Below are 27500 nucleotides of genomic sequence, written 5' to 3' on the forward strand. Positions count from 1 at the left end.
ACAAACCTCAATTAATGTCTAAATGGGAAACATTTGAAAACAAGCAAAAATTACAATCTCTATCTCTCTGTAACACTATTAATGATCTAGTCTAAACAGGCAGGTACTGGATTATTAATTAATCCCAGTAACCCTACATATCACAGGTATTATAGATCTACCTGGGATTTGGAACTGTAATGGCCTGTGCAAATGTTAATTTCACTTTTAAGCTGTGTAGGATCAGAAATAAAGTCTGCTTCTCAGTTCTGAATCATACCTTAAGTCCCCAAATTATCTCGCCAACTTTTGTGAAAATTAAACCAGTACCCCATACACCCACTTCTGTCTTCTCCCAAGAGACCATTCTACTTCATGCCCTGAACTTGTAACTAGGAAACATCTTAACGGCTTGGGGTTTTCTTGGGAAGTGTTTCATGAAGGTGTAACTTGAGGCCTTCAAAAAACTAGGTACATGGGCACAAGAAAAAAAGATTAATTAAAGTTGCAATTTTTTTCTTTTGAAAGTGATATTACATTATCTTATCATATTCTGTATGTAAGAAATATTGAGCCCATAAAGAAACAAGCAGGTAAACAAGATAAAATATATTACAATATTTCATGCACTGACTGCTGCAGTATTGATTCAGAGCTCACTTCATTGAATTACAATACTTAAGAAAGGTGAAATCAGAGCCTACAGGACAAAGCAAATGTATAAAAATGAATTAGCAGAAAGCAGAGTCTGGACTTTTTCCATGATGTACAACTTCAATGTACAAAAAACCACAAATGTATAAATCCACAGTAAAAAGAATACATAATTGAAATCCTTCATTATTTTTTTTTTTTTAATAGGTATATACATGTATGTATCTGAGTTAAGTCAAGAGTTTATCACTTAAACGTTGCAACAGTTTTTTGTGAGTGCTGATTTTTTGACAGGCATCCCAGCCAGGCTGGTTATTGACCTCGTATCATCTTGATTATCACTTCGTTTTCTCACTTCACTGTGAAGGAAAAAAAAAAAAAAAAAAACACAATAAAAATACAGCCAGTGAATATATTTCTACACGCATTCATGTTCACTATTTTGTTTCAGCAGGCATCTCTTACACAGGTCACCATGACTTAGTTAACTCCCATTAAAACACTAATACAATTGTTAGTGTACAGAATCAACATGTCCCTTAAGTTTCAATTTGGGGGATTGAATCAATATTTCTATACAAATCACTGCTAATGTCAGAAATACAATTTCTGATATGTAAGAACACACAAGCATTCTTTTTTTCCCCTGCCCTTTTATTTTGCTCATTTTTCTTTCATTTTTTTTTTACTTCAGTACATTACCATAGAAATACTTTTTAATACTTTTAATACTTTTTTAGTATAATTTTTTATACTTTCAGCTATGTTCACAGCTGAAAGTATAAAACTAAATAACTGCAATTTCAGGTATGTATTTATCCTCAGAGGAAAAACATATATTTTTGGATGTTTTGTTATAAACAAAAACTTTAAAATTGTGTATGTAATAATGATTATTGATACTGTATTCTCACACAGCCACTGTCATAGGGCATCCTAGAATAGTCAAAAGCAAGTTCTAGAATTTCTTGCTAACATATGTGTGTATTACACATATACATATATAATTTAAATCCTCCTTGTACCAGTAGAATATGAAGTCCACTCAGAACACTATTATTCAATAAAACAGTGGCAGAAAGGAACCCTGCAAAGAAGTAACACATTAGTCTGTATGGTATCTGCTCTAATGAAATGTTTATTTAGAAATTTACATTTCAAAATGAAATGCTTTTCTCAAAGAATAAGGGTTACAAACTGGAGAAACTGCAGCCAACCATTCCAGATCAAGGCTCTGGGTAGTATCTAAAGCATATAAGATTCAATGAACCTAATGAAGAAATATATATATATTTTTTTTTTTTTGAGATTCTATAAATAAAGGCTCCAACTGCCAAAACATTTTTATCTTTGAAACAGTTAAACAAATTTATCATGGTTAAACATTAGAGATCATTTTCCAACTGTGATTAATGTTATGGAACTATGCTATGTATGTTCTCTGATTTATAATCCACTGCTGCATTCATGGTCAGGTTCCTGGAAATAAGTCATTTAACAAATCAGCTGCTGACAATAACAGACAAATAAATGCCTGTGTTCTTGCTGCAACTGTGATGGACTCATTTTCCTGGAAATACAAGTGCTCTTGAAAGTCCAGTGTGAAGAAGCAATGATGCTCTCCAGGAAGCCAGTATTTTGTATTTAAGCCCCATTAATTAATAGTGTTATTAATTAATAACACTATTTAATAACACTATAACTGAATTAAAAAAAATATATACCAAATGACAAAAAGTTTGATTATTGAATTGAACTGCTAAAAAAAAAAACAATAAATATTAATTTGGTCTGTAATTCTGACCTTGAGTTCCCCATATTAAGCTGAAAAATCCGAGCCTGAGGATCTCTTATATACTACCAGCCCTTCAAAATAATACTGTAACACAGGCCAGCTTGGAAAGGTAGCAAAAGTGTAACATTTGGCTCACTCTTTATCACAGAAATAGCACATTGCTAAATAGATATAAAGCACAGTTTCTGTCTTTTAAATAATTTAGAGACATCAAGGAAAATACGTGGGATTAGAATGGTCAGTAATAAAGCTGAATACATATTAACATATATGGAAGAACTAAGTATTAATTATATGCATAATTATATGCAAGTTGAATTAATTTATGCATATGAAAGAATTAAGAAAGTAAATCCACATACCACTAAAAATATGATTCATTCACCAACCAGGTTTTAAAATTGTGGGGTCCATAACTAAGCTCTAATTTAAATATTAATAGTTAAGACAGCCATGTAACATTTGCAAGCAAAATTGTTACTTGATTAAACTGAGAATAAAACCCACCTTACATTATTGATAGATTTAATGTGGTATTCCTTTTATAATATCATTGGTTGGATTTTACATTGGCACAATTTTAAATCTGTACATGTGTACATACGTATATACTTTGTATGTACATTCATATATAAAATATATTCAAATATGCATATTCAGCCCAGAAAGTCAGCCACATCCTGGGCTGCAACAAAAGAAGCATGGCCAGCAGGGCGAGTGAGGTGATTGTCCCCCTCTGCTCTGCTCTTGTGAGACCCCACCTGGAGCACTTCAGCTCTGCATTCAGCTCTGGGGCCCCTGCACAAGAAGGACACGGACCTGTTAGAGCAACTCCAGAGGAGGGCCATTGGAGATTAACAAAGATTAAAGGGGCTGGAGCACTTCTACAAAGACAGGCTGAGGTAGTTGTGGTCGTTCAGCCTGAAGAAGAAAAGACTCTGGGGACATCTCATCGCAGCCTTTCAGTACCTGAAGGGGGCCTACAGGGAAGCGGGAGAGGGGACTCTTTGTCAGGGAATGGAGTGATAGGACAAGGGGTAATGGCTTTAAAATAAAAGAGGGTAGATTTAGATTAGAGATTAGTAAGACATTCTTTACAGAACAGAGGGTGGTGAGGCAGTGGCACAGGCTGCCCAGAGAAGCTGTGGATGCCCCATCCCTGGAGGTGTTCAAGGTCAGGCTCTATGGGGCTTTGGGCAACCTGATCTGGTGGGAGGTGTCCTTGCCTATGGCAGGGGGTTGGAACTGCGTGATCTGTAAGGTCCCTGTAGACTCAAACCATTCTATGTTTCTATGATTATATGTTTATTTCAAATTAGAAATACATCTACTTACCGAGCAAGATGAAGAACTGCTTCTACAATATTAGATCCATCTTTAGCACTTGTTTCACAGAATAGTGCATTATAAGTCTGTGAGTGAAAAATAAAATGTTAAGCCAACTCAACCGAAATGGTTCTCATCTGTATATCTATATTCAGTTAAAAATAATTCCTTAGTAACTCAATGAATTGGGACACATATATTTAAATCAACAGGATTTCACTTCAGTACTCCAAAAAAAAACAATTGCCTTTTAATTGTAACTTTTTATATTTGGTATATAACGAATTCACAAATTAAGTTAAAAAAAAATACATTGTAAGCTCAATGTCTGAACTCAATCATCTTGTCCACAAAACTGCAAAATAGGAAAACTTGCTAGGTCAGGTTACTGAAACAGTCTGTTAGCTACTAAACTATATAACCTACAGCATCTGGTATTTTAGTTTAACCTACAAATTAACCAGAAATATCATTCCATAAGTAACAGACATGCTACCTGCCCATGTACAAATCAATCAATTGCACAATTATACAGCAACCCAAGACACTACAGACTCTACTTTTTTTTTCTTTTTTTTTTCTGCAAAACATGGGATATGCTCATCCTTTATCGAACATATAAAAATATGCACAAAACTTGTCCATGCTATTTCCAGTGTTCCATTTTTCTATCTGTAGACATGGTAGGAATGCAAAACAATCCCTCAAAAGTGAAAATATTCCATTTGAAAGTTGAACAAATGCAATAAAAAAAAGGTTTTTAGTATGTTAACAGCAAAAGGAGAACAAGAGACAACCTTAGTCTGTTACTTGATGAGGTGGAAATCTAACAATTGGGATATATATAAAGCATAAAAAATTAGGGCCTTCTTCGTCTGTCTTCAACACCAGTGATGAGTGGTGGAATCCCTGGAGCCCTGAGCTGTAGGACCATGACTGGGGGAATGACAAACTCCCAGCCAATCTGAACTTGTGTATGTTTGCTACTCCTGCTGGATACATATATCCATATATGGATACATATATCTGTTTATCACAGCCTGGCTCAGTTTGGAATGGGCCTTTGAAGATCATCTCGCCCAAGTGGGGCCCTGTAGAATTCATCTTAGGATACTCAAAGAGCTCATTTATGTCATCACAAGACCTCTCACAATTATCTTTTAACTGTCTTGGGAATCCAGAGAGGTACCAGTCACCTGAAAGCTGGCAAATGTCCCGGTTTTCAAGAAGTGCAAGAAAGAAGATCCTGGTAACAGGCCTAATTGTCAGTCTCACTTCAGTGCATGGTAAAATTATGGAGAAGACTATTCTGCAAGTTAGTGACAAACACTTGAAAGACATTGCAGGCATTGGTCATAGTCAACACAGGTTCACAAGAGGAAAATCCTGTTAAATGAACTTTCCTTTTATGACAAGGTTACCCACCTAACTGACCAAGGAAGCCAGTATAGGTAAACTTTTTGGATTTCAGCAAAGCTTTTCATAGTGATTCTCAGTCTATCTCTAACAGTTGGACAAAATGTCCAGCATATGCCTAGATAAATACATAATGCAATGGCTGATGAGTTGGGCTCAAAGGATTATAGTAAGTGTGCTTACATCAGGCTGGAGGCCAGTAACTAGGGGGGTTCCCCTGGGTTCCCTTTTGAAGTGAGTCCTCTTCTATGTTTTTATAAATGATCTGGACATGGGATTCAAATGCATATAACGTTAATTCACAGATGACACTAAATTAGGAGGAACTGTTGAATCCCTCAAGGGCAGAGAGGCCTTGCAGAAAGATCTCTAACATCTTTATCAATTACCTGGACAAGGACATTGAGTGCACCCTCAGTAAGTTTGCAGATGACACCACATTGGACAGGAGTATTGATCTGTTTGAGGGTAGAAAGGTTCTACAGAGGGTTCTGTATAGGCTGGATCGATGAGATGGGGACAGCAGCATAAGCTTCAACAAGACTAAGTGCCAGATCCTGAACTTGGTGCACAACAGCTCCATGTAACACTACAGGCTGGGGGAAGAGTGGCTGAAAAGATTTTCATCAAAAAGTGACCTTGGGGTATTAGTCAATTATCAGCTGAATATGAGCTAGCAGTGTGCTCAGGTGGCCAAGAAGGTTTATGTCAAAAATAGTGTGGCAAGCAGGACTAGGGAAGTGATTGTCTCCCTGTATTTGGCTCTAGTGAGGCCACATCTCAAGAACTGGGTTCTTTGTTGGTCCCATTGTACAAGAAGGACTTCAAGGTGCTGAAGCACATCCAAAGAAGGGCAATGAAGCTGGTGAAGCATATAGAGAACAAGTCGTATGAGGAGAGACTGAGGGAACTTGGGTTATTTAGCATAGAGAAAAATGGCTTAGTGGAGAGTTCATCACTCTCTACAACTACCTCAAAGGAGGCTGTAGCGGGGTGGTGGTCGGTCTTTTCTTTCAAGCAACAAGCAATAGCACAAGATGAAATGGCCTTGAGTTGCACCAAGGGTGGTTTAGTTTGGATATTACAAAACATTTATTCACTGAAGGGGCTGTGAAGCATTAGAACAGGCTGCCCAGGGAAGTAGTTGAGTCACTCTCCCTAGAGATATTTAAAAGGCTTGTAGATGTGGTGCTTAGGGACATGGATTAGGGACTTGGCAGTGCTAGGTTAACAATTGGACTTGATGACCTTAGAGATCTTTTCAAACCTAAATGATTCTATGATTCTATCTTGACAGACTAGAGGGTTGGAAAATCACCAACTGTATAAAATCTAACAAAGGCATCGTCAGATTCTGCACCTGATATAGAATCATACAATCACAGATATGGGGCAATCTTGGATATTTATATGGACTGAGGGTAAAGCACAGAAAGAGATATGGGGGTTCTGGTCGACATCAAGTTGAATATGAGTCAACAGTGTACCCTGACAGTCAAAAGGGCCAAACATATCCTGGGGTGCCTCAAGCATAGCCTTGCTAGCCAGTCAAGGGAAAGCATTGTCCTGCTCCACTCTGCAGCTCAATTACTATGTGCAGTTTTGGGCACCACAATTTAAGAAGGACATAAAACTATCAGACAGGATCCAAGCAAGGACTGCAAAGATGGTGAAGGGTATAGAGGGAAAGATGTACATATATGAGGAGCAGCTGAAGTCACTTGGTTTGTTTAGCCTAGAGAAGAGGCTGAGGGGTGGCCTCATGGCGGCCTGCAGCTTCATCAAAAGGATTGGGGGGCAGGCACTGATCTTTTCTCTCTGACAACCAGTGACAGGACCCAAGGGAATGGAATGAAACTGCATCACGGGAGGTTCAGGTTGGACATCAGGAAAAGGTTTTTCACCAAGAGGGTGGTTAGGCACTGAGACAGGCTCCCTAAGGAAGCAGTCATGGCACTGAGCCTGACGTAGTTCAAGAAGCATTTGGATGACACTCAGACATATGCTCTGATTCTTGGTGGTCCTGTGTGGAGCCAAGAGTTGAATTCAATGATCCTTGTGGGCTCCTTCCAGCTCAGGATATTCTACAATTCTGAGCCAGGCTAAGATTCTCAACTGCTCACTAGTGTGCTTCATTTCATTGGCAAAATTGCATTGGCAACTTCTCTCTGGAAGCAGAAAAGCTCAGTATCCTAGTATCTGCCAGTATCCTAGCATCTATCTTAGTACTCTAGTACCCACTCACTTCTGACTATAAAGACCGAGAATATCCCAGCATATAATGAAGTTCATCTCAGTGCAAACTTAGCCCAGCAAACACTATCAAAATAGGACAGCTTTCATTAAAATTATCCATGAATCCTAATGACTAGATTTGAATAAATGACCAGAAAATTACTTTTGTTTACAAGCTTTTCACAGAGTTTTTGGATTATTAAGTTATTAAAACCATTTTATACTTAAAAGGTAGACATAGATCTTACCATAGCCAGCTTTTCTCCATAGTTTATAGGCACACATTTTTGCCCTTGTTCTGTAACTGCTTGACGGAGATCTGCTTTGTTTCCTACCATCATAATTGGAATATTCTCATGAGTTGCATCCTGTAAAAATGATTTTACTTCTTTATTGCTAGAACACTGAGAATGGAAACAGGTAACTAGCTTCATTGTATCATACTCCCTTCTTTCCCCACAAAAATTCTTGTGCAATTTCACAAAAAAAAAAAACAACAAATTGTCTAAGTCATGCTGAGAACTTTTCGTGACAATCTATACTTGAAGCAGTCAGTTTAAGTATCAGCCTGCAAAGATGTGCATCTATAAGCCCTGTTACACAGCAAGGAGTTTCATGTGTTAAATTAGAGTAATGGAAACAGTTATTATATCTAAAAGCCTTATGACAAAAATACTATGGGAAGAGTGATCAACCGTTACACAATGATAAAAAAATATAATTTGCTTTAAGAAGACAAATTAAATATTTTGCTGACACTTTCTCTCCAATTAACCAAGTCTCTTACAACAGCAAAATCTTTTTCATCAAATACAAATTTGTATTAAAATAAACAAGAAGTACAGAAACAGAAAGAAATACTAAAAAAATCCACTTGGACTATAGCTAATTTGGAGTATTTAATATGCTGTTTTAAAATGCAGAGGTTCCATGGAATACCTCAGGCACAATCTGGTATGGGCTCTTGTGTCCATTTCAAAAGGAAGTGAATGGGAAGAGTGTGATTACATGATACTCTTTAATTTTAATGATGTATCAGTTTTAACACTGATTATGTCAGAATACACTTTAATACCCTTAGAATTTCAGTTTCCCTTGAACTTTTACAAGAGATTGCAGTTCAGCTAATTCCATCCTTACTGAAGTTTCATAAATCAAGCCAAGTCAATCTAAATGGACTCTGGAATTCTAAAGTAAAAAAATAAGCTTTCAAATGAGAATAAATGCAATAAAACATAGTCTGTAAGTTGCATATTAAGGTCCTTACCTCAATCATATCCACCCACTCTCGCACATTAAGAAAGCTTTTTTCACATGTTACATCATATAACAGTAAGACACCATCTGCTCTTCTGAAGTATGATTTAGCAATACTTCGGAATCTTTTTTTTTTTAAAAAAAAAAAAAAAGAAAGTAAGAAAGAAAAGACTTCTGTAAGGTCACATTTTCAAAAAAAAATAAATTAAGATTTAACGACACAGCATTACAGTATTACACTACTGAGTATGGAGATTCTCTCCACATTATAAAATGTGTTTTCTCTAGCTTTTTTCATAACTACTTCTGGAAAACTACTTATGCAGATCTACATGTACTTAAAAATCCATAGGATTCTATCCTAATCTTATAAAGAATCTTTTGTATGAAAACCATGTATAGTGTATCTATTACAAATATCTCACTGTATTTTTTATTATCTGGCATGGCTTTTTTGCTTACATATAAGTTCATAACTTGACTGGGTTACTCTGATATGTTTGAAAAAATATGAAGCCAATAAGCTTATAGCAGGAATGAATCCATCAGTTTAGTCATTCACAGACACCATAACACAGTCTACTTAACAGCCATACTGCAAACAGATATTTATACATATATTAAAATATTCTTCACAAACTTATTACATGGGAGGAGAATGACTTGGCTTCTGACTACCTATGTGACATAAACAGTCTTTTAGCAAAAGTAAACACATACAGCTCAATACACATCTTTGCCAGGGAACAGATAAAACTGACTTCTAAGGTGTTAGATTAAACCCATAATGAGCTATAAGATGTCAATGAAGTAATGACTCTGCAAGAAAGGATTCTGTCAAATTCTGTCACAGAAATTTGAAGAACATTGCTTGCACACTCAGTACTTTGTACAATTCTGCCACATGTTTTTTGAAATCTTTGGAGAGAAGAGAGATTTTTCATACACTAACTACAATGCAAATCGGGGTCAGGAATTTCAAGGAAAGTGTAAGTAAAGAATATCTCAAGAATAAACTTGTTCAGAAATACAGATCTGTAATGACAAAGACAAAAGAGTAAAAATGGAAGAAACAATGTATATCTATTCCATCTTTTTGTATTGCAAGGGAGGGACATATGGATGTAATTAATTAATACTGTGTTGAACCTCAGCTAGCTCTCTCTGCAGAGAGAAAAGGCTATCTTGGGCATCACCAAAGCTAACAAATAAACATTCCACCTGTCGCAGTCTCAGCAGTGCAACATCACATCTGTCTACAGACATCTACATATGGTCATAATGACTTATTCACTATTGATCCATGTAATATTTATTTGTGGTTTTTTTTTTTTTTTCCTAGATGAAAAAGGTACTATGTAATTTAGGAAAAAAAAAAAAAGGCAAAAAAAAAAAAAACCATTGAAATTACTTAAGTTGCGTGTTAAGTTTCACTAACCTCTCCTGCCCAGCCGTGTCCCACAGCTGTAGCACTGTAGGTTCTCCATCAACAATTAGTCTTTTCATTTGAAAATCCACCCCTGAAAAGAATTATACATGTAGTCTAATCAAAAACCTTTAAAAACCCACAAAAAATGGGATGTTAACTGTTATATTATGTGGCACATATTTCAAACTATATCTCTTGTAACAGACTATCTGATTTCAATTATTCACATCATCCTGAGCTGCAAAAAATCCCATGAATATGGCAATGCATATTTCATTTGTATTTAGAAAAAACATTTAAAGGCATATTTTTCCCACACATTTTCCCAGGTGCACTGATTCAAATTTTGCATTATGATCAACAAACAGGAAGATCCCTCTACACTCCATTTTGCAAAATACTTTTATAGATTTCTTTTTTTTTTTTATAATACAGACTTTGTTTCAAATCCCCCATAAAAGAAAAAATTCAAATTAGACAAAAATTCTCAGACAGAGACAACGAAACAAATAGATAACTGTGGTTTGATTGGAAGGCAAACACTCAGTCTTTGGAGACAAGTTTCTTATCTGACATCTATAATAATACACACAACAAGCCAGTCAGAAATCTCTCCAGCTTCAATGACACTTTGAGAAATGGAGATAAAGAATAGTACTAAAGAAATAAAAGGAGTATGAAAGATTAAGGAAAGATGAAAGAGTGGAGGAAACCAGACAGCCATGAAAAAAGTGAAAAAGACTGTAAATGCGTTCTAAGTTCATTACTCTGAAACTGCCTTTTTTGGTACTTTCTGTTGCTCAGGAACAGGCTTTGTGCTTTACCAAGAGGAAGTAGATCAGAGCACTGCCCTATTATCCACTCAGTTATACCAGTTATACTACTAAGCTTTAGTGCTCAACTAAATCTCACAGCCTAAGAAAGTGCAAGTGGGTGTTCAGGAAACCCTAGCAATCTTTTCACCCACTACTTTTACATAACAGCAGTGATATTCATTTTAGAATTTTAAGTGAACAACTGTACCTAGGGTTGCACTGGTATTGCCTCTAAATTCATTCTTGCAAAGTCTCATAAGGAAACTGGATTTTCCCACTGCTGCATCTCCAGCAAGAACAATCTTGTAAGCCTTCTCTGAACTCGGGTATTTTGGAGTACATTCAGTTGCACATGACTGAAAATACAAAGGATCCACTTGATTCAAATATAAAAATATTTAAAATACAGTTTTCTATATCAAACACTTTTCTTTCCCCCTACAGAACTGGTTACCTGAGGAGTCAGAGCAGATATGTGTTTCCTTGTTGAAGCAACTGAGCTGCTTCGACTTACTGGTCTTGAGGGCTTCCAATCTAATATTGCACTGCCATTATCAGGAGTGTATGTTTCTTCATCCCTGATCTCTGGAACCTGAAAGTATAAGCCTATGTGTCACTTTCAGTGCACAAAGTATGCTCTTTTTTGGAATGACACTGCTAAGACTGATTGAAATCTTTTTGTTTGTTTGTTTGTTTTAAATAAAGGATCAAACAAAACTTTGTAATTCTAGCTGAAATTCTGTTCTTATTTTGATTGTATTTCTCAGAGTTTAAGCAGCTGTGTTAAGTCATACACTCTCCTAGGAGGATAAATAATGCTAACAGCCACTTCTATGGCAGGTTCAATAAAGAAAACTCTATTCGAGTACATTTCAGTATTCTCTGATGTGTTAATTTTTCCATCTTGAGAACACTAGCAAATTCTGAAGAAATCTTGTAAGAACTTTCTGTAGCAGTTCCATACACTAGAGCAACTTCATTTGCTGATTACTAGAGCCAACATTCCATCCTTGAATGTTGGCTATTTGGGACACACGCTTTCAAGACAGGTTCCAGGTAAAGCAAATTAATCTCCCTATGGAAAATTTCAACTTCAAAAATAATTGCAATTAGCAAATACTTTATTTCAAAGCTTATTTTACAGAAAAAAAAGAAAGAAAAGAGTTTCTCTACATGACATTACTCTATGCTGTTAATACTCAAGCTCTCGTATATGTGATTTTTTCATTCACTGCTATAGCACAAGAGAAAGTGAGCTGAAACTTTCTACAGTATCTGCTCTTAAATACTTAAAAAAAAGATCTCCTTTCTCCAGGTTGTTCAACAATCTTCAAAAATATTAAATTTAATTTGCAGATGACACCAAGTTAGATGTGCGTGTGTCGATCTGCTCAAGGGTAGGAAGGCTCTGCAGGAGGATCTGGACAGGCTGGACCGATGGGCTGAGGCCAACCATATGAAGTTCAACAAGGTCAAGTGCCAGGTCCTGCAACTGGGGTGCAATAACCCCAAGCAGAGCTACAGGCTGGGAGATGAGTGCTTAGAAAGCTGCCTGGCAGAGAAGGACCTGGGAGTATTGGTTGATAGTTGGCTGAACAGAAGCCAGCAGTGTGCTCAGGTGGCCAAGAAGGCCAACGGCATCCTGGCTTGTATAAGAAGCAGTGTGGCCAGCAGGGCTAGGGAAGTGATTGTCCCCCTCTACTCAGGTGTGGTGAGGCCACACCTTGAGTACTGTGTTCAGTTTTGGGCCCCTCACTACAAGAAGGACATAGAGGTAGGTGCTCGAGCGAGTTCAGGGAAGGCAATGAAGCTGGTGAGGGGTCTGGAGAACAAGTCTTATGAAGAGCGGCTGAGGGAGCTGGGCTTGTTCAGTCTGGAGAAAAGGAGGCTCAGGGGCGACCTTATCACTCTCTACAAGTACCTCAAAGGAGGCTGTAGTGAGGTGGGGATTGGTCTATTCTCCCCCATGCCTGGTGACAGGACGAGTGGGAATGGGCTAAAGTTGTGCCAGGGGTGTTTTAGGTTGGATATTAGGAAGAACTTCTTTACTGAAGGGGTTGTTAGGCACTGGAATGGGCTGCCCAGGGAAGTGGTGGAGTCACCATCCCTGGAGGTCTTTAAAAGATGTTTAGATGTTGAACTTAGCGATATGGTTTAGTGGAGGACTTCTTAGTCCTCCACTAAAGAGATTGGACTCGATGATCTTGAGATCCCTTCCAACCTAGACAACTGTGATTCTGTGATTCTGTAACTCAAAAATGATTTATTGCTACAAAAGTCTACTAGAAAAAGTCAAAACATACATTTTCTCTTAAAACAGAAAACTGTTTAAGAATGCTGCAAAAAACTGTCACTAATACTACCTAAATACATGTAAGCCACATACTTAAGTTTCATCAATGGGCAAATATCCATTTCATTTTAACAACAGGAAGTTGATTTTTTCTCAAACCAAAGGTCTTTCTTAGAGAGGCACTAAGTCTGGCACTTACATCTGTATCAGAAGCATCACCACCAAAGCCTTCCTGCATACATTGCGACCTTTGAAAAATTCTTTGTTGCCTGTATTCCACTTCTGAATCATATTCATTTGAATCTCTCAGAGTAGACAAACCACTATCAAAACAGCTCTCAGGTAGGCTGTCAACTTCACAGTTTATCCTTTGCATGGGGTCACAGAGGGCTAAAGAATCATAATCTTCATCCACACATGAAGAATGAGATGATCTAAAACACAAGTATTGAAAAAGAAAGACAACAGAGCAAACAAATTTTATTTCACAGTTGTTTTGTTCCAGCAAAATCTGAACCATTCCAGAACGTTCAGTTCTTTGAAATACTATCTATAAAGTTTAAGACATATGTCACTGCCCTACTTTGGCTTTCTAAATATTTTTTTCTAAAATCACATTTCTCAGGAATCTCAGATCATATACCTACTGCCCAAGTGTCAGTATGAACCCCAGTTTATTTATATGCAGAAAAAAATATTTGCTTTAAAAAATCTGAAAATTGACATAATATGAAGACTTCAAAGGCAAAAAATGACTGTACATTGCTGATGGTTTAGCTAACTTTGGCCTTGATATGAGCAAACAATAACAAAACACAAAAAATAGTCATGGTATACTGTATCTTATTTACACGAATACATCCAGGCTTTTGCTCACAGAGATACATGGGCCAGTAATTACTAACTACAAATTCAGAAGAGAGGACAACTGAGTTCAAAAGCTCAGAGATGGTAGAAGAAGAAGACACTGTTTTGTTACAATTTGGCAGACCATGCAAAACTTTCTTTACATGAAAGCCCTTTCTTTCCTCTCTCCCTTCCTTCAAAGGCCATCTTTTTTATTTTTATTCTGGATGCTATAACATAGAAAAATACGTAAATGGATGCAGTAATGACAGTATGGCTTAGAGAACAAAAAGGATTTACTTTTTATTTGTGCAAAAGAAGCTACAGAAAATAAAGATGAATAGAACAAATCTTAAAAGAATCAAACTTTTAAAAAAGTTTATTGAGGCTACAATCATTATCCTGCTCTGCATGAAGATAGGGACAGGCACAAATTAAAGTGAGGTAGAAAAGATCTCCAAGTCACAGTGAAGAAGACAGAAACAGTTTGGTTCTGTGCTATGGGAATGCATGTGAAGCACAACAGACAATGTCAACAGACAGCGTAAGCGTCAATCCTTGTAAAGTTGGTATTCTGCCAAAGGGGCTGAGACCTCCCAATACAATGGCACACCACAGAAGAACACAATGGGGAGAATCATGGAATTGTGAAGCTGTTACTGAACCAAATGCATGTACCCAAATACAGGGGTGTTAGAGTCATCATTGTCACACACAACATGCAGAACTGTTTAATTTCCATCTTTGCAGACTATTGAATAACCACATGACAAAGCATTATCTTTACTATGGAATATCACAGCATCCTTGCAATTTGTATTCACATACCTGCTAGCCTATAGCAAATTACTGACATACAAAAATGGTGCATGCAGTAACAAAGTTAAGCTTGTCAGACATCCACCGAAATAAAGGTCTTTATTAGTCAATTTTCAGCTTCACTGAAGCATGGATTCAATGCTGGGAATTTCATATGTGCTTCAAGTGAGTTAGACCAAGACATATTATGCAGCTAAAAAGCAAAAAATGCACTTACTAGCATAAATGGCTTAGAACATTTTAGAATGCAAATCAGTATCTCTTAATGCTGACCTGATGTCAGGAGACAAAGTACTGGATATGAAGAGGTTTGGGGACATTTATATCTTCCTTCATACTATTAAATCATACATAATAAGAGTAAATTTTATTCCTGCCACATAAACTTTCTTCTAAAGTAGCTTGCATTTCTCACTTTTACGAAAATGGAAGGATGGCACCAAGTAGCAGTTATTAATAAATATTCTCAGAGAAGGACATCACTAACATTCAGAGATATTTTAGTTATTTCTTCCCTAACCTCAGAAGATCACTCAATCTAATATGCAACTTACTAACAGCTGGCTCTCACAAAATTCCCCAGCAGAGGGAAATTGGTATTATCTGCATTCAGCAGAAGGAATCATTCTGTGATGAACAAAAATTTATAGCCTGCAAACACATGGAAACAGCAGAGCAACAGTACTGAATGAATGTGGATATTATTAGTATGAAGCAGAAGACAACACAATCACTACCAAAGATTTTCATCCCACTGGCAAAATATAAAACACAGGCTACTAAGAACTCTAACAGAGATCTATGTAGGGTTTGAAGTAACACCAAAAGAACAGTAAGACAAAATAATCTATTATTCGAGTAAGGACACACATTTTTCATGGCAATTCCAGCTATTTCAAAACAAAACAAGACAAAAAGTTTCATAAAATAGATCTATCTATTGATCTAATATCAATAGATATCTAATATTGATCTAAATGATCTAGAGAACTCAAACTTGTTCCCAGTGCCCAGTGATGTCAATGAGAGTCTCTGCAATGATCAAAAGAAGTTCTGATCAATGACTTGCATTTATTAGGTACAAAACCAATAAAGCTCTGACTAAATAAGATACTTGTGTTTAGATAACTTCCTGTTCTCTGTGGCTTTTATCCTGTTAATATCCAAGTGCATTCACTATTCTTGCATGTCAGTGGGAGATGAGGATTTTTATTCTCCTGAAGAATTAGGCCTATATACTTTTGTAATAATTATTAGAGGGAAAAAAAAAAAAAAAAAAAAAAGGGTAAAGATATGACCAAAACCATTTTACGTACTAAGTACCGAGAAGGCCAGGTAATAGAGGTCCTCAGTAGATTTTTATGGGTTTTTTTGCAGACAAGGATGAGAGATTAAGAGTAAAACCAGGAACAAAATAGTCTAAGATTAAACAAAAGGCTATCTGAACTTTCTGTAATTTACAATTACCACTGAACAGAGCTTTCCTGAGCTTCCTGAAAACACTGAAAATATTCCTCTTGATTTCACTGTACTTTGGATCTTATGCTATGACCACATATTTATTTTGAATGAGGAAGAATTATTTTCTCTCTTACTTGACAATATTTGATTTGCTAAGACATTTGTGATGTCCAGCCTTTTTAAACATAGTAAAAGCAAACGTGGCTTACCTGTCATATCGTGGGTTTAAAGGAGACTGTCCACCGCTACATTTGGGACTGCTTCTAGAAATGGTACTTCCTGGTGAGGTGTTTGCTAACCGCTGAGACAGATACACAACAAGTGCATAAATTTGATGAACACATGATAATTCATCATGATAAAAGCGCAAATCATCAAAATTAGTACTCTATATTTTCATGTATATCCAACCACTTATTTTTAAATAACAGCACCCTTTAAATATGATTGGATGCCTAAAGGTCCACTATATCTACTATTTAGGCTCCACTGTTGCCTTAATACTTGACCTGCTAACCACACTCAATCACAAGACAATGGAATTTCCGAGAGGATTATTTCATTAACTACACCTATGAGATTTTGAGATCTCAATATTTTGAAAATATGACGTTTGAGATCTCAGTATTGAAAATATCACATTGACTACTACAATAAGAAGGAAAATGTCACCAGATGAGATGTAGTTTCCTTCCCTTGATGTGTTTTAGGGCATGGCAGCAAATTGAATGCCTGTTCAGTTTTTCCCTTCCTGGCAAGTATTCCCTCTGTGGGCCCATTATTCTGGCTTTGTTCTTTTAAAACAGTTACTTGCTTTCTTGGTGATGCAAGAGCTTGCCCAATTACTAGTTTTGGAGATTAGCAGGTTTCCCCATACCATAAAATAGCAATATAGAGTAGTTTTTTTGTGATTTTCAGTCCTTCCATTCTCTGGTTTGAAGGATGCTGTGTCACAGCTGTTACAAAAGATCCCTGTACAGCTCCAATAGCCCTGAGCGAGGGCATACTATCAGCAGTCCCCGTTAGTGACTTGCCTGGACAGAAGTTCAAATTAGGTTAAGACAAAGAAGGAAGTTTTCTGAAGTGTGTTTTCAGTGGTAGAGTACTCCAATATATACAATTCAAACACATTTCCTTCAGGTCAAGAGAAATTATTGACTTATTCACCTCATCAGATATTTTTGGCCAAAACACATAAAAAAAATCACTAATTTCTAAAGCAAATAGAAAATGGTTGTGCTTTAGCAAAAGCTCCGTTATTTCACATCAAAGTCTACTGAAATCCAACTACATGAGTATAACCCCGGAGTGAGACCACTCAAAAAATACCAGTTTTCTGGCTACCCACTGAAGGACAAACAATTTTGCATTTGGTGTGCTATTTCTTATTTCTTCTATCTTAAAGTATAACATTACAAACTTATAATTACGTACCAATGACCTGTTGAACTTGCTGAAACTGTTTTCAAGTGCACTTCTTAAACCATCATTGCTGTCATGTAGTTTTCTGTTAGCTGATCTGACAAGGAAATATAGTTTAACTTGCAAAAGTATAGCAAAGAACAATATATATATAACTTATAGCAAAGAAAAATAAATATATATATAACTTATAGCAAAGAAAATTTGAAAAAATACACATTTAAAAAAAAAAAAAAAAAGTTTCCTTTTTCTTTAGGTGAACAGCAAGGAGTAATGTGGGACCAGAATTGTGATGTCAGATACTCAAACAAATAATTGTTGATAATTAAAAAGCACTGTAAAGTTCAGCCTCCAGTGGCAGTCTGGGAAACTCTGCTTTACTTCCATGTTATGATCTGAGGGGTTGAAAGACACACACAAAAAAAAATGATGTGGGAGTAAACTGGTACAGACATTCCTGAAATAAAACATAACTATCCTTTAAGTGTTGCTGAGACTACTTTAAACACAGATGTATTCAGCTGCTTGAAAGAAAGAATGTGATTAAGAATGAACTAAAGATATAACAAACTATTCATTATTATCCTCCTTGAAAGCAAAACTCTCTGTGTGCCTCGTATAGTACTGCATACACTTACTACTTTACAGACTGAGAGTTACTGGAGAAGAAAAGTCAATGAAAAGGGAGCCAAAGTAATGATATTTAGAATAGTATGGATCGATTCAAATCTCATTCAGTTTATCAGAAAAAAATAAAAGTCAGCGAGGCTAAAAAAAAAAAAAAGGATAAAAAGAAAAAAAAAAAAAACACAATAAATATTAGTGGTTCCACTGTGACACACAACCAAATACTAAATTCAAGAAGCTGCCACCTGTGCTGGATAAATGTTCAATACCTGGCTCCTGGCTGCCTGAGTCAGTGGAGAGCTCAGTCTAAAAGCAAATGGCACAGGATGACTCTCCAAACAAGCAGCATGAAAAAAAAAACAGAGGTGGTTTTAGAAGACATAAACAGAACATGGGTAGGCTACCAAAAACTTGATTGTATTGAAGTTGTCTGGTGCACAACTACTTTAAGCTAAAAATAAGAATCAGGAATGCAACTAATGCCATTCCAAATGGATTCAGCCTTCTCAAAGTGAGTATACAAGAAGTGGGATCTGATAGGCCTTTTTTTTGTTTGAGGAATGAGGAGCTCAAACAAAAACGTCAAGGAGAAACACAAAACTCAGATGCCATAGCAGTATCTTGTCATAATTATCTGACTTGAGAACACAGGAACACAAACTTAAGCAATAATAAAGATCAGCAGACTACCTTAAATGAGCATAGAGTCCATTTTAGTACTTTTACTTGCTATTTTTCTCAAATCTCATACTAGTCTTTTTCAGAACTACAAAAATGCTTATCTATGACTATGTTGCGACAAAGCTTGTTAATAAAATCTGAATTACTGAGGACTTACTGAAGCATTTCAATTTGTCTTTCCAGATTATCCCTGTCTTCAGTATACTCGCGGATTATTTCTAGGTCTCTGAAAAAAAAAGAAAAAAGAAAAAAAAAAAGAAATTATTCTTTACAGAATACCCTTTTTATTTTTATATTGCTCTTGGTGGAGGGCTACACTCAACAGGTAACATTTATAAAGGTAATAAGTATGGGGGTGGAGGGAAGATAATTCTAAAAGATAATTCTGAATTCAATTTCGCTATGTTTACACCATTGCTGAATTATGTTAAAAGCAGTTTTACACAAAACAAGTAACCTGATAATTTAATTGATCTATGAAAGTAAATCTCAACAAAGACTGTGAATGAAAAGTAAAAAAAAATAAATAAAAAATCAATGAAATCATATGAGCTGACTCACTGAAATACTTTCTGTGTTTTATGGGGGTAATAGTGTAATGACACTGTTATAAAGACTCTGGATTACCCTGAAAATCTAGAAGCAGCTGTTGGAAAAAACAGTTGAGATAAATGTGGGAGGCTCCCAAAACTATTTTCCCTAATATTCATAGAGATACTCATCAGAATGCAAGTCATGGAGGAAAAAACTTTTACTCCTAACTGAAGTCCCGATAAAATCAATGGGCTTCCTTGAACAATTATCAAAGTTTGCATCATGTTCAGAACTTGCTCTCTCAGAGACCTGATAAGCAAAGTGAGTAACAGTCATGGTGCCAACTTTGCCAATGGCAAATTTAGAAAATAAGTTACCAACTTTACTTAGTAACTGTATCAGATAAAAGATTTTTTTTCCTGGTGAAAAGAATGAAGTAAAAAAATCTTACCTCTCTGTGTTTAAAGTCTGATCTGCATACTCGCTTTTCAAGCTATCTAATTCACTCTGTAGGAAAGCGATATTTGTCTGTGCTTCTAGGAGATCTTTCTTAAGTTTCTGATTTTCCTGTAAAAAAAGGAAGATGTGAGATAATAGCTGTCACAATCATCTCCATAAAATGCTGAAATATTGTAATGCTTAAATAAAAGCCATCAAAATCAAATAAAAATGAAACACTAGGAAATCTCAGCAGAGAGGAAGAAAGAGAAGAGGAGCACTTTAAAACATCAGAGAAATCTGTAAAGTAACAAGCAAGAACCACAATGAATTTTGATTTTTGGATTTCACAGTCACACATAAATGGAACTATGTCATTTCAAGCCATTTCTAAATGTAATACCTAGAATGTGCATGCATTAATCTAGAACTGTTAATTTTTTTTGCAATTTAAAGATATCTATAAACATATCAACAACTTTAAAAGTTTATCTCTTAGCTTAATCATTAAATTATTTATTTAATTTAAATTATTCTATTAAATAGCATTAAATGCGGGAAGAAAAAAAACAATTATTGCAAAAAGCAAAAATTGAGAATAAATTAATATCCTAATGATAATCACTTCTTACCAGCAACATATCATGTATTCTTTTTTTCAGTTCAACCACATCTTCCCTGTGATTTATGCTTCTGGATTGCTCCTCCAGCTAGGATGGTTTAAAAAAAAACACTCAATTAACGTACATTCTTAATTGTTCTCATTCAAAATATGTAAAATGTAACGGAGATTATGTTAAATAACCCCAACAGTGTGTTACAGCTATTGAAGTTTTTAAAACCCATAGTATTGCCAGCTGCATGAGTAGGGAGAATTATTCCAAGAATTATACCAAAATTTTGTAGTCTTCTATAAGATTTTTTAAGATTTTTAAGATTTTTAACATTTGAAAGAAATGTACTAGATGACAAAACCACTAGTTATTACTACACTAGCAGTGTAGTACCATAGTGAATTAGTATATTGGGATTGACAATTTCATCTAAGTCTATTAATTAGAAGTACTTAGTGGTAATGTATTAGCCTGTTTCTAATGTATCAAAAACAAGACAGGTAACTGCAGTGTTAATATCTTCATAGACCTAGAAAATTATTCAGCAATGGAATTTGGCAATTTGGTCTCTATCCTAAGTATTTCACTAAATTACGCAAAATGTATATAACAGCACAGAACCACAACACAACCCAAAAAATGATTTGAAGTTGTGATTTACCTATACACATTAAATTAAAAAAACTACATCATGATTAACCATCTTGGAGAAGGCATTTCATAAAGTCAGCATCTCTTACAACACTTTAAAAATTCTAGCCATGAGTACAAGTTACTTACCTTTCTAAGTTTTTTTATTGTCACCTGGAGATCCCCAACTTCATTATCATATTGGCGCTTCAACTCATTTAGTGCTTCTTCAGCTTTTCGTTTCTCCTGTAATATAAGTTATCTTACATTGTTGACATAGGTTTCAAATGTTTTCTAAAAAATGTATCCATCAATTTGGAGAGCCAAACATTTTCCCATTAGATTAATATGTGTAATTTTGTCTTTCCATTAAGTCTAAAAGCCCTTCCTTAAGATCCACTGATACTGATTCTATTATTGCAGTCCACTTATGAAATATTCATAGAAATGAAACAATGAGTTGGAAGTGAAGTCATGTGTCAATTCCATGCTTGCTTTCATCTCACAGTCTCCAATGCTAAGCATTTTCAATCACTTAAGTAAAGCCAAAAGAGGAGTGTTCAAATTTTACTTTTACATATATGTAGGTATGTATTACATATACAGATGTGTGTACACACACACAGACATGCAAGTCAAGGCACTGAACCCTTCTCAAACTAGTCTTCCATGGTTTTGCACACAACATCCTGGTAATAGCACTACTGTGCCACCATCACTTACTTACATACTTTCTTTGAATTTTTTGCTTGCAAGTGTTTGAATATGACAGGCCCACATTAAGTAAAAGGTATGCTGATGACAACATCTTTAGTCATTAAAGTTTCACATAGTACTCGGTCTTAAATCAAGTGCAGTATTGGGGATATTATTTTAATTCCAAGAAATTGTGAAAGGAAGTTTCACCAGGAAGGGTTTGGGATTGACAGAGAAAAGAATGGTATGTGCCCAATGATGCAGATGAGCATGCATTCAGCTCCCACCTCCCCACCCCCCTCCAGCATTCTCAGGTACCAAGGTGTGTGGGTTTTTTTTGGAAGACAGGCTGTGCTTCCACACAGAAAAAGCATGTGTGGACTTTGCTCAGAATGCAGTACTTTCCTGCCTGAGATGCTGACATCCGTGTGCTAAAATGATAATCTGTCAAAGTAATCAGTTTAGGCTGGATTCTCTTACTGCTGGCACCTATGCTGGACTCCTAAGTATTGCTTGGTAACTATTTGCTTCCCCTGAAGAAACAAAATAGAGGGTAGGCTCACACTGCAGATACTATCGTGCAAAGGCAGGTGTCACGGTGGCATGAGTGAGATCACTGGCAAACAATAGCCCTGAGTACAGGCTCTAAGATTAATGGCTTAGCACAATCCCACAAAGTAAATATCTTACATTTACTCTCGGGGTGTTTTAGTAGGTGGAGTATGCAGAGCTATGAGCTATGGGGAACATTCAGGAGTGTACTGAGAAGAACGTTGTGGGAAACAAGTTAGAGCCCATTTTCGATATCAGGGTGTGAAAGGTGAAACCTCAATCCATGCAACTCAGCAACAATCTGAGAACTAACACTGATGACTTCTTCGTGATGTTGCCTGGCCATTTCTTTGGCACTTAAATCCAAAGAACAGATCTAGCATAAGCACTGCAAACTACAAAGGGTCCTTTTAAAACCTGAAACATAAACTACATTCACATAATAGATAGCAAACTTTTACATAGATAGTATGTGATTGAGGATGTCCTCCAACTGAACAAACGCACACACCCTGGTCATATTTTTACAGTACTGGACAAGTTTTTCAGGACTTCTTCCAGCGATTTACTACTTTTTGCAGAACAGAAATTTTCCACAACAAACTCGTTATCTAAATATAAATGCATACTCTCCCTGGAAATGGCAAGTTTTTCTGTACTGAGGCCTGTATTATCATTTGTTAAATATATTACAATACACTATTTTGTTGGAACTATAACATTTTTATGTCATTGTATTTTGTTACTAGGAAAAAAAAAGATTTTGATGCCACAATAGGAATTTTTCGTCCTCTATAGAAAAAGACAGTGTTTGAAGCAAATCTATCAGAACACTTTTTACTTTCACAGATCATTTGCTAAAAGATATTTAAAATCAGCAAGATGGCTGACTGCACTTTTTGCTTCTTATCCTGCAAATACTTTGAAGAAAGAATATATAACAAATATACAGAGGTTCAATATACGGTGCATCCTACCAAACTAATTACAAGAACCATAGTTTATGTTTTAATCAGTGAATTTCTTATGCCCACATAAGAATACTTTGCATGAACAACAGCTCATATTATATATACTACAAAGTCTGGTTTATCGTATGTGAATTTAGTAACAGTTCAACATGAAGCAGACAAGACAGGTAGGGTGGATTTCCTGTATTGCTTTCTGCTTAGAATTACACAGACATGTGCAGTTTTATTATATCTTTCAATGAGAAAGGGGAAGAGAGTTCTTGTACTTTGCCATCAAGACTACAAGTGGGCTGAAACAAAGGCTAAAACCTGAGTACACTGAAACAGAGAATATCCCATCAACTTCAAGAGGTCACAACTGTCACACCATATCATCACAAACACCCTCTCTCCTCTAGAAGTCTAAAATAAGACTGCAGCACCACAACGTAACAACAGGGGAAAGAAAGGTCACTGCTCTAGTCAGATGTACAAATTAGGAACAAATTATTTAAGCATTAATTTCTACATAAATTCATCTATTAGCAGTAATAAAAGCAGTAATAAACTGCTTTACATCACTATTTTCTTACCAAAGAAAAAGAGATTTTTTTTTTCTCCGTTTATTACATCTGAGCAGCCATTCCCCTTTGAGGAAGCATTAAGAGAATACATTTCCCATCTCATGGATATTTTCTTTTCATCCAGGCCCTGCTTTCATTGGCTTTGAGCCAGTTGATCAGCATCAAAGACACACCTGTCCATCAATCCTGCATAAATCCACTGAGAGTTCGGTCATTACGAAATAGTGCAAATACAAAATACTCACTTCCTTTTTAACTTTATGCTCCGCAGCCTGTATCCGTTGTTCCATCTCTTCCTCCAGCTCGCTGAGCTGAGCTGCCGCTTTATCCTGAGCTCTAAAATTTAAAAGTAAATACTCTCTTAGGACTTGCCTTGTGTCTTGACAAAAAGTTATGTGAAAAAAAATTGCCGGCCTCCACTGAAACAAATTAGACAGAGATGGAAACAGTTGAGCACTGCCCAGACTTTGAAACTGGTGTGGTTGGGAACCTAAATCACAAATTAATTTGAAAATACAGGCAAATTAGATTTTAAATAACAGCTGACAGCAGATGATTAATATGAAAGACATCACATCACATTTTGAAAATGAAGTTACAAAGATAAAAGGCCCCTCTGGTTATTCTATAATGAGACTTCGAAAGGATAACTACTTGCAGCAACTTGCAGCACCGACACATGGAAAATCTGTCCTTAGCTCCGGAGAAGCAAAAATACATTTTTTCAAATGAAATTGTAATGGGAGAGTATGCTAAACCTCAAAGGTACAGCCATGGAAGAGGAGTCAAAATGCATTAAGACATTAAACATAAGAACACAGACAGAATTTATCCAAAGTATGAACAGGGAATGTTTATGCACATGTGCATATAAGCTAACTTTAGAACTCAGTTTATGAAAACACTCAGGCATATTTTGGCATTGACTTCCAGTAGTTTAATCCAACAAAGTGCAAAAGAGAAAAATGTAACTGCATAAGTGAACTAGAAGCACAACTCACTATACCTTTTGACAGCAATGGCCAAGGTTTCCATCTCTGTGCTTTGAAGCTTGATCTCTCGGATGAAGTTCTTAATGACATGTTCGTATGACTGGATTAATCCTGGTTCCACTATGTGTATGTTCTGATACAGAACACTGACTTGCTCTTGTCTGAAAAAGACAGATACCTTTTTAACAGACTTACTTGGAACAATGTTCTGTAAGAGGTTTGAAAAATGTATTACAAATGAAGGTATTCCCCTTTATTGCCTATTTTTAAAATTTAACAAGTTAAATACAGACATTGAACATTCAGCAAGATAGGTCTGTGTTATTCTAAATTATTTTTACTCTTTCAATTTCTTTTAACATAGCTACTGTAGAAAAATCTTTTTTAGTTTTAGTCAATTTTTTGTACTTATATTTGTGATGTATTGAAGAGCATGCCACTGGAGTAATCCACAATACAAATCAATATTTCTGGTGGCTGTAATGTTAATTATAATCTGTGGAGAGGTATAATGCTATAGCAAGCTGCATAAAAATGTGAAAGTGAGTAAGTACACCAACCACCTAAGTAAAAATGGATGTTTAAAATACAGTAGGGGCTGATCATATGTCCTGTGACACCACCACAGGGGGTAAAATGACAGAGGTTTGCTAGCTAGGCTGAAAACTGAATACAGGTAACAATATCTTTGTAGCAATATGGAAATATGCATGGCCTGCAAAATTCAGAAAAGCAAAAAGCTACCCACAGAGGCACAGAAGCAAAGACAGCTACCTGTACAAAGTCTGATGCTCCCCATCTGTTAGACATTTAGTCTTCAGATATATTGTATAAGTGGGCAGATTTGTAGAGAAAAATAAAATACTCCTCTCTCATTTAAAACAAATTATTTTGGTGCTGAAATCTGCACCCCTAACAATGACAGCCCTGTTTTATTCCACAAAAACAGTACATAAATAAAAGAAAAAAAAAATTGTAAGAAGCTAATTTTACATATAACTCTTATGTGAAAGACAACTAATATATAAAGAAAAAATAAAAAGTCTCTGTAGATCTTTTAAGTTATTAAAAGACTTCCTGAAATTTATACTACTTCTTAATGGCTGCCCCAATGCAGGAATACAATGTTCTGATTCCCACTTAATCTGGACTCATTCCTGTAGATTGTGTACAGTTTTAATTGTCAAAGCAAACCATTTTGACAAGATGCAAAATAGCATAAGCACCAAAATGTTATTACACAGATTAGTTTGTAAAAAGCTCTGATTTCTGGTCATACCATTATTAATGTCAGGTAACAGTTTGTATTAAAAGCCAGCTTAGTTCGAATAACTGGATTATCATAAGGCAATTATATGATACCTACCTATCTATATATATATATAATATATCAGAGAAAATTCTATAACATCAGAATTTAGCAATTCTAAGGACAACTGAAGCTGACTGCCCTGTAGACGATATACCGGAACATAGGCAGGTATTTGAGAATTTACAGATTTAAAAAAAAAAAAAAAAAGTAAAACGGAAAAGCAGGTCTACAAAGGTGCAGGAAGCAGACCAGTCATGAGGAAATACATCATACCAGTGGCAGAAATGTAAACAGAATAATGTTTTGCAATTTCTAGTCACACGCCATATCTAACATATCACAAATACCTGTCCTCTTTTTATTGTTACAGGAAAGCTTAACCTCTAATTTAATGATCCTCCTTATTAGAGAGCTGCTACTCTTCTATGAAAGGCAGTGCTAATGAACACATTCACTACAAGCATGATATCAACATTCAGTGTGGTTTTCCCACCTGAGGTACTTCCAGAGTTTATCCAGCACTCTGCTTCTTCTTTATGATTTTCCCATGGAAATTATAACTTATTTTATTACAGCTGTACCAGAATTGCTCCTTTAGCTCAGATTTCCATTTTAAACAATTAAATGTTTCAGGAAACCATAAAATAAGTTTCCAGATGAAATGCAGATACTTATTTCAATACACAGGAACATAACACCATCACAGAAAATACAGATTTACTGAAGCCAGAGGCATTTTTGTGTACCTACATGTTTCTGTCTTGCAAATGGTCTCATTTACAAAGCCTTAGGTTTTAGGTGTATTCAGTAACTACAGAAGTTAAACTTAAAGTAAACTTGACTCTGACTATGTATGCATACAATTTCATTTAAATAACATTTAAATAGAATAATATCAAGGTTCACAAAACGTATGGTTATAATAACATACGGATTTATCTGATCATCAGATGACACAACATATGTAAAAGCAACATATCATTAAAGAACTCCCCAGACATATGTTTACTCAGTATTCTACATGTACCTTTAAGAAACTGTTAAGGGACATTTTCCTTGGCAACCACACTCAGATAAAATAACACCATTAAAAATGCTAAAATCGGGAAAAAAAATCATTTAAAATCTGCCTTCCTTTCACTC

The 27500-nt window shown here is 35.8% G+C and overlaps 1 protein-coding gene across 1 annotated transcript; it reads right to left on the minus strand.

Annotated features, from left to right (window-relative positions):
• Nucleotides 1-883: 883 nt before the first annotated feature.
• On the minus strand, nt 884-25088 carry RASEF (RAS and EF-hand domain containing; the record flags this gene model as incomplete). Its single annotated transcript, XM_084305044.1, has 16 exons — nt 884-992; nt 3764-3840; nt 7654-7773; nt 8673-8787; nt 10101-10182; nt 11115-11262; nt 11361-11498; nt 13399-13633; nt 16535-16626; nt 17760-17844; nt 19213-19281; nt 20041-20156; nt 20660-20737; nt 21422-21517; nt 24299-24389; nt 25060-25088. 16 exons carry the CDS (start codon nt 25086-25088, stop codon nt 884-886), a joined length of 1680 nt encoding a protein of 559 aa, XP_084161170.1.
• Nucleotides 25089-27500: the final 2412 nt, after the last annotated feature.

The sequence above is a fragment of the Netta rufina genome (assembly GCF_964035555.1).
Source record: "Netta rufina genome assembly, chromosome: Z".
Lineage (NCBI taxonomy): Eukaryota > Metazoa > Chordata > Aves > Anseriformes > Anatidae > Netta > Netta rufina.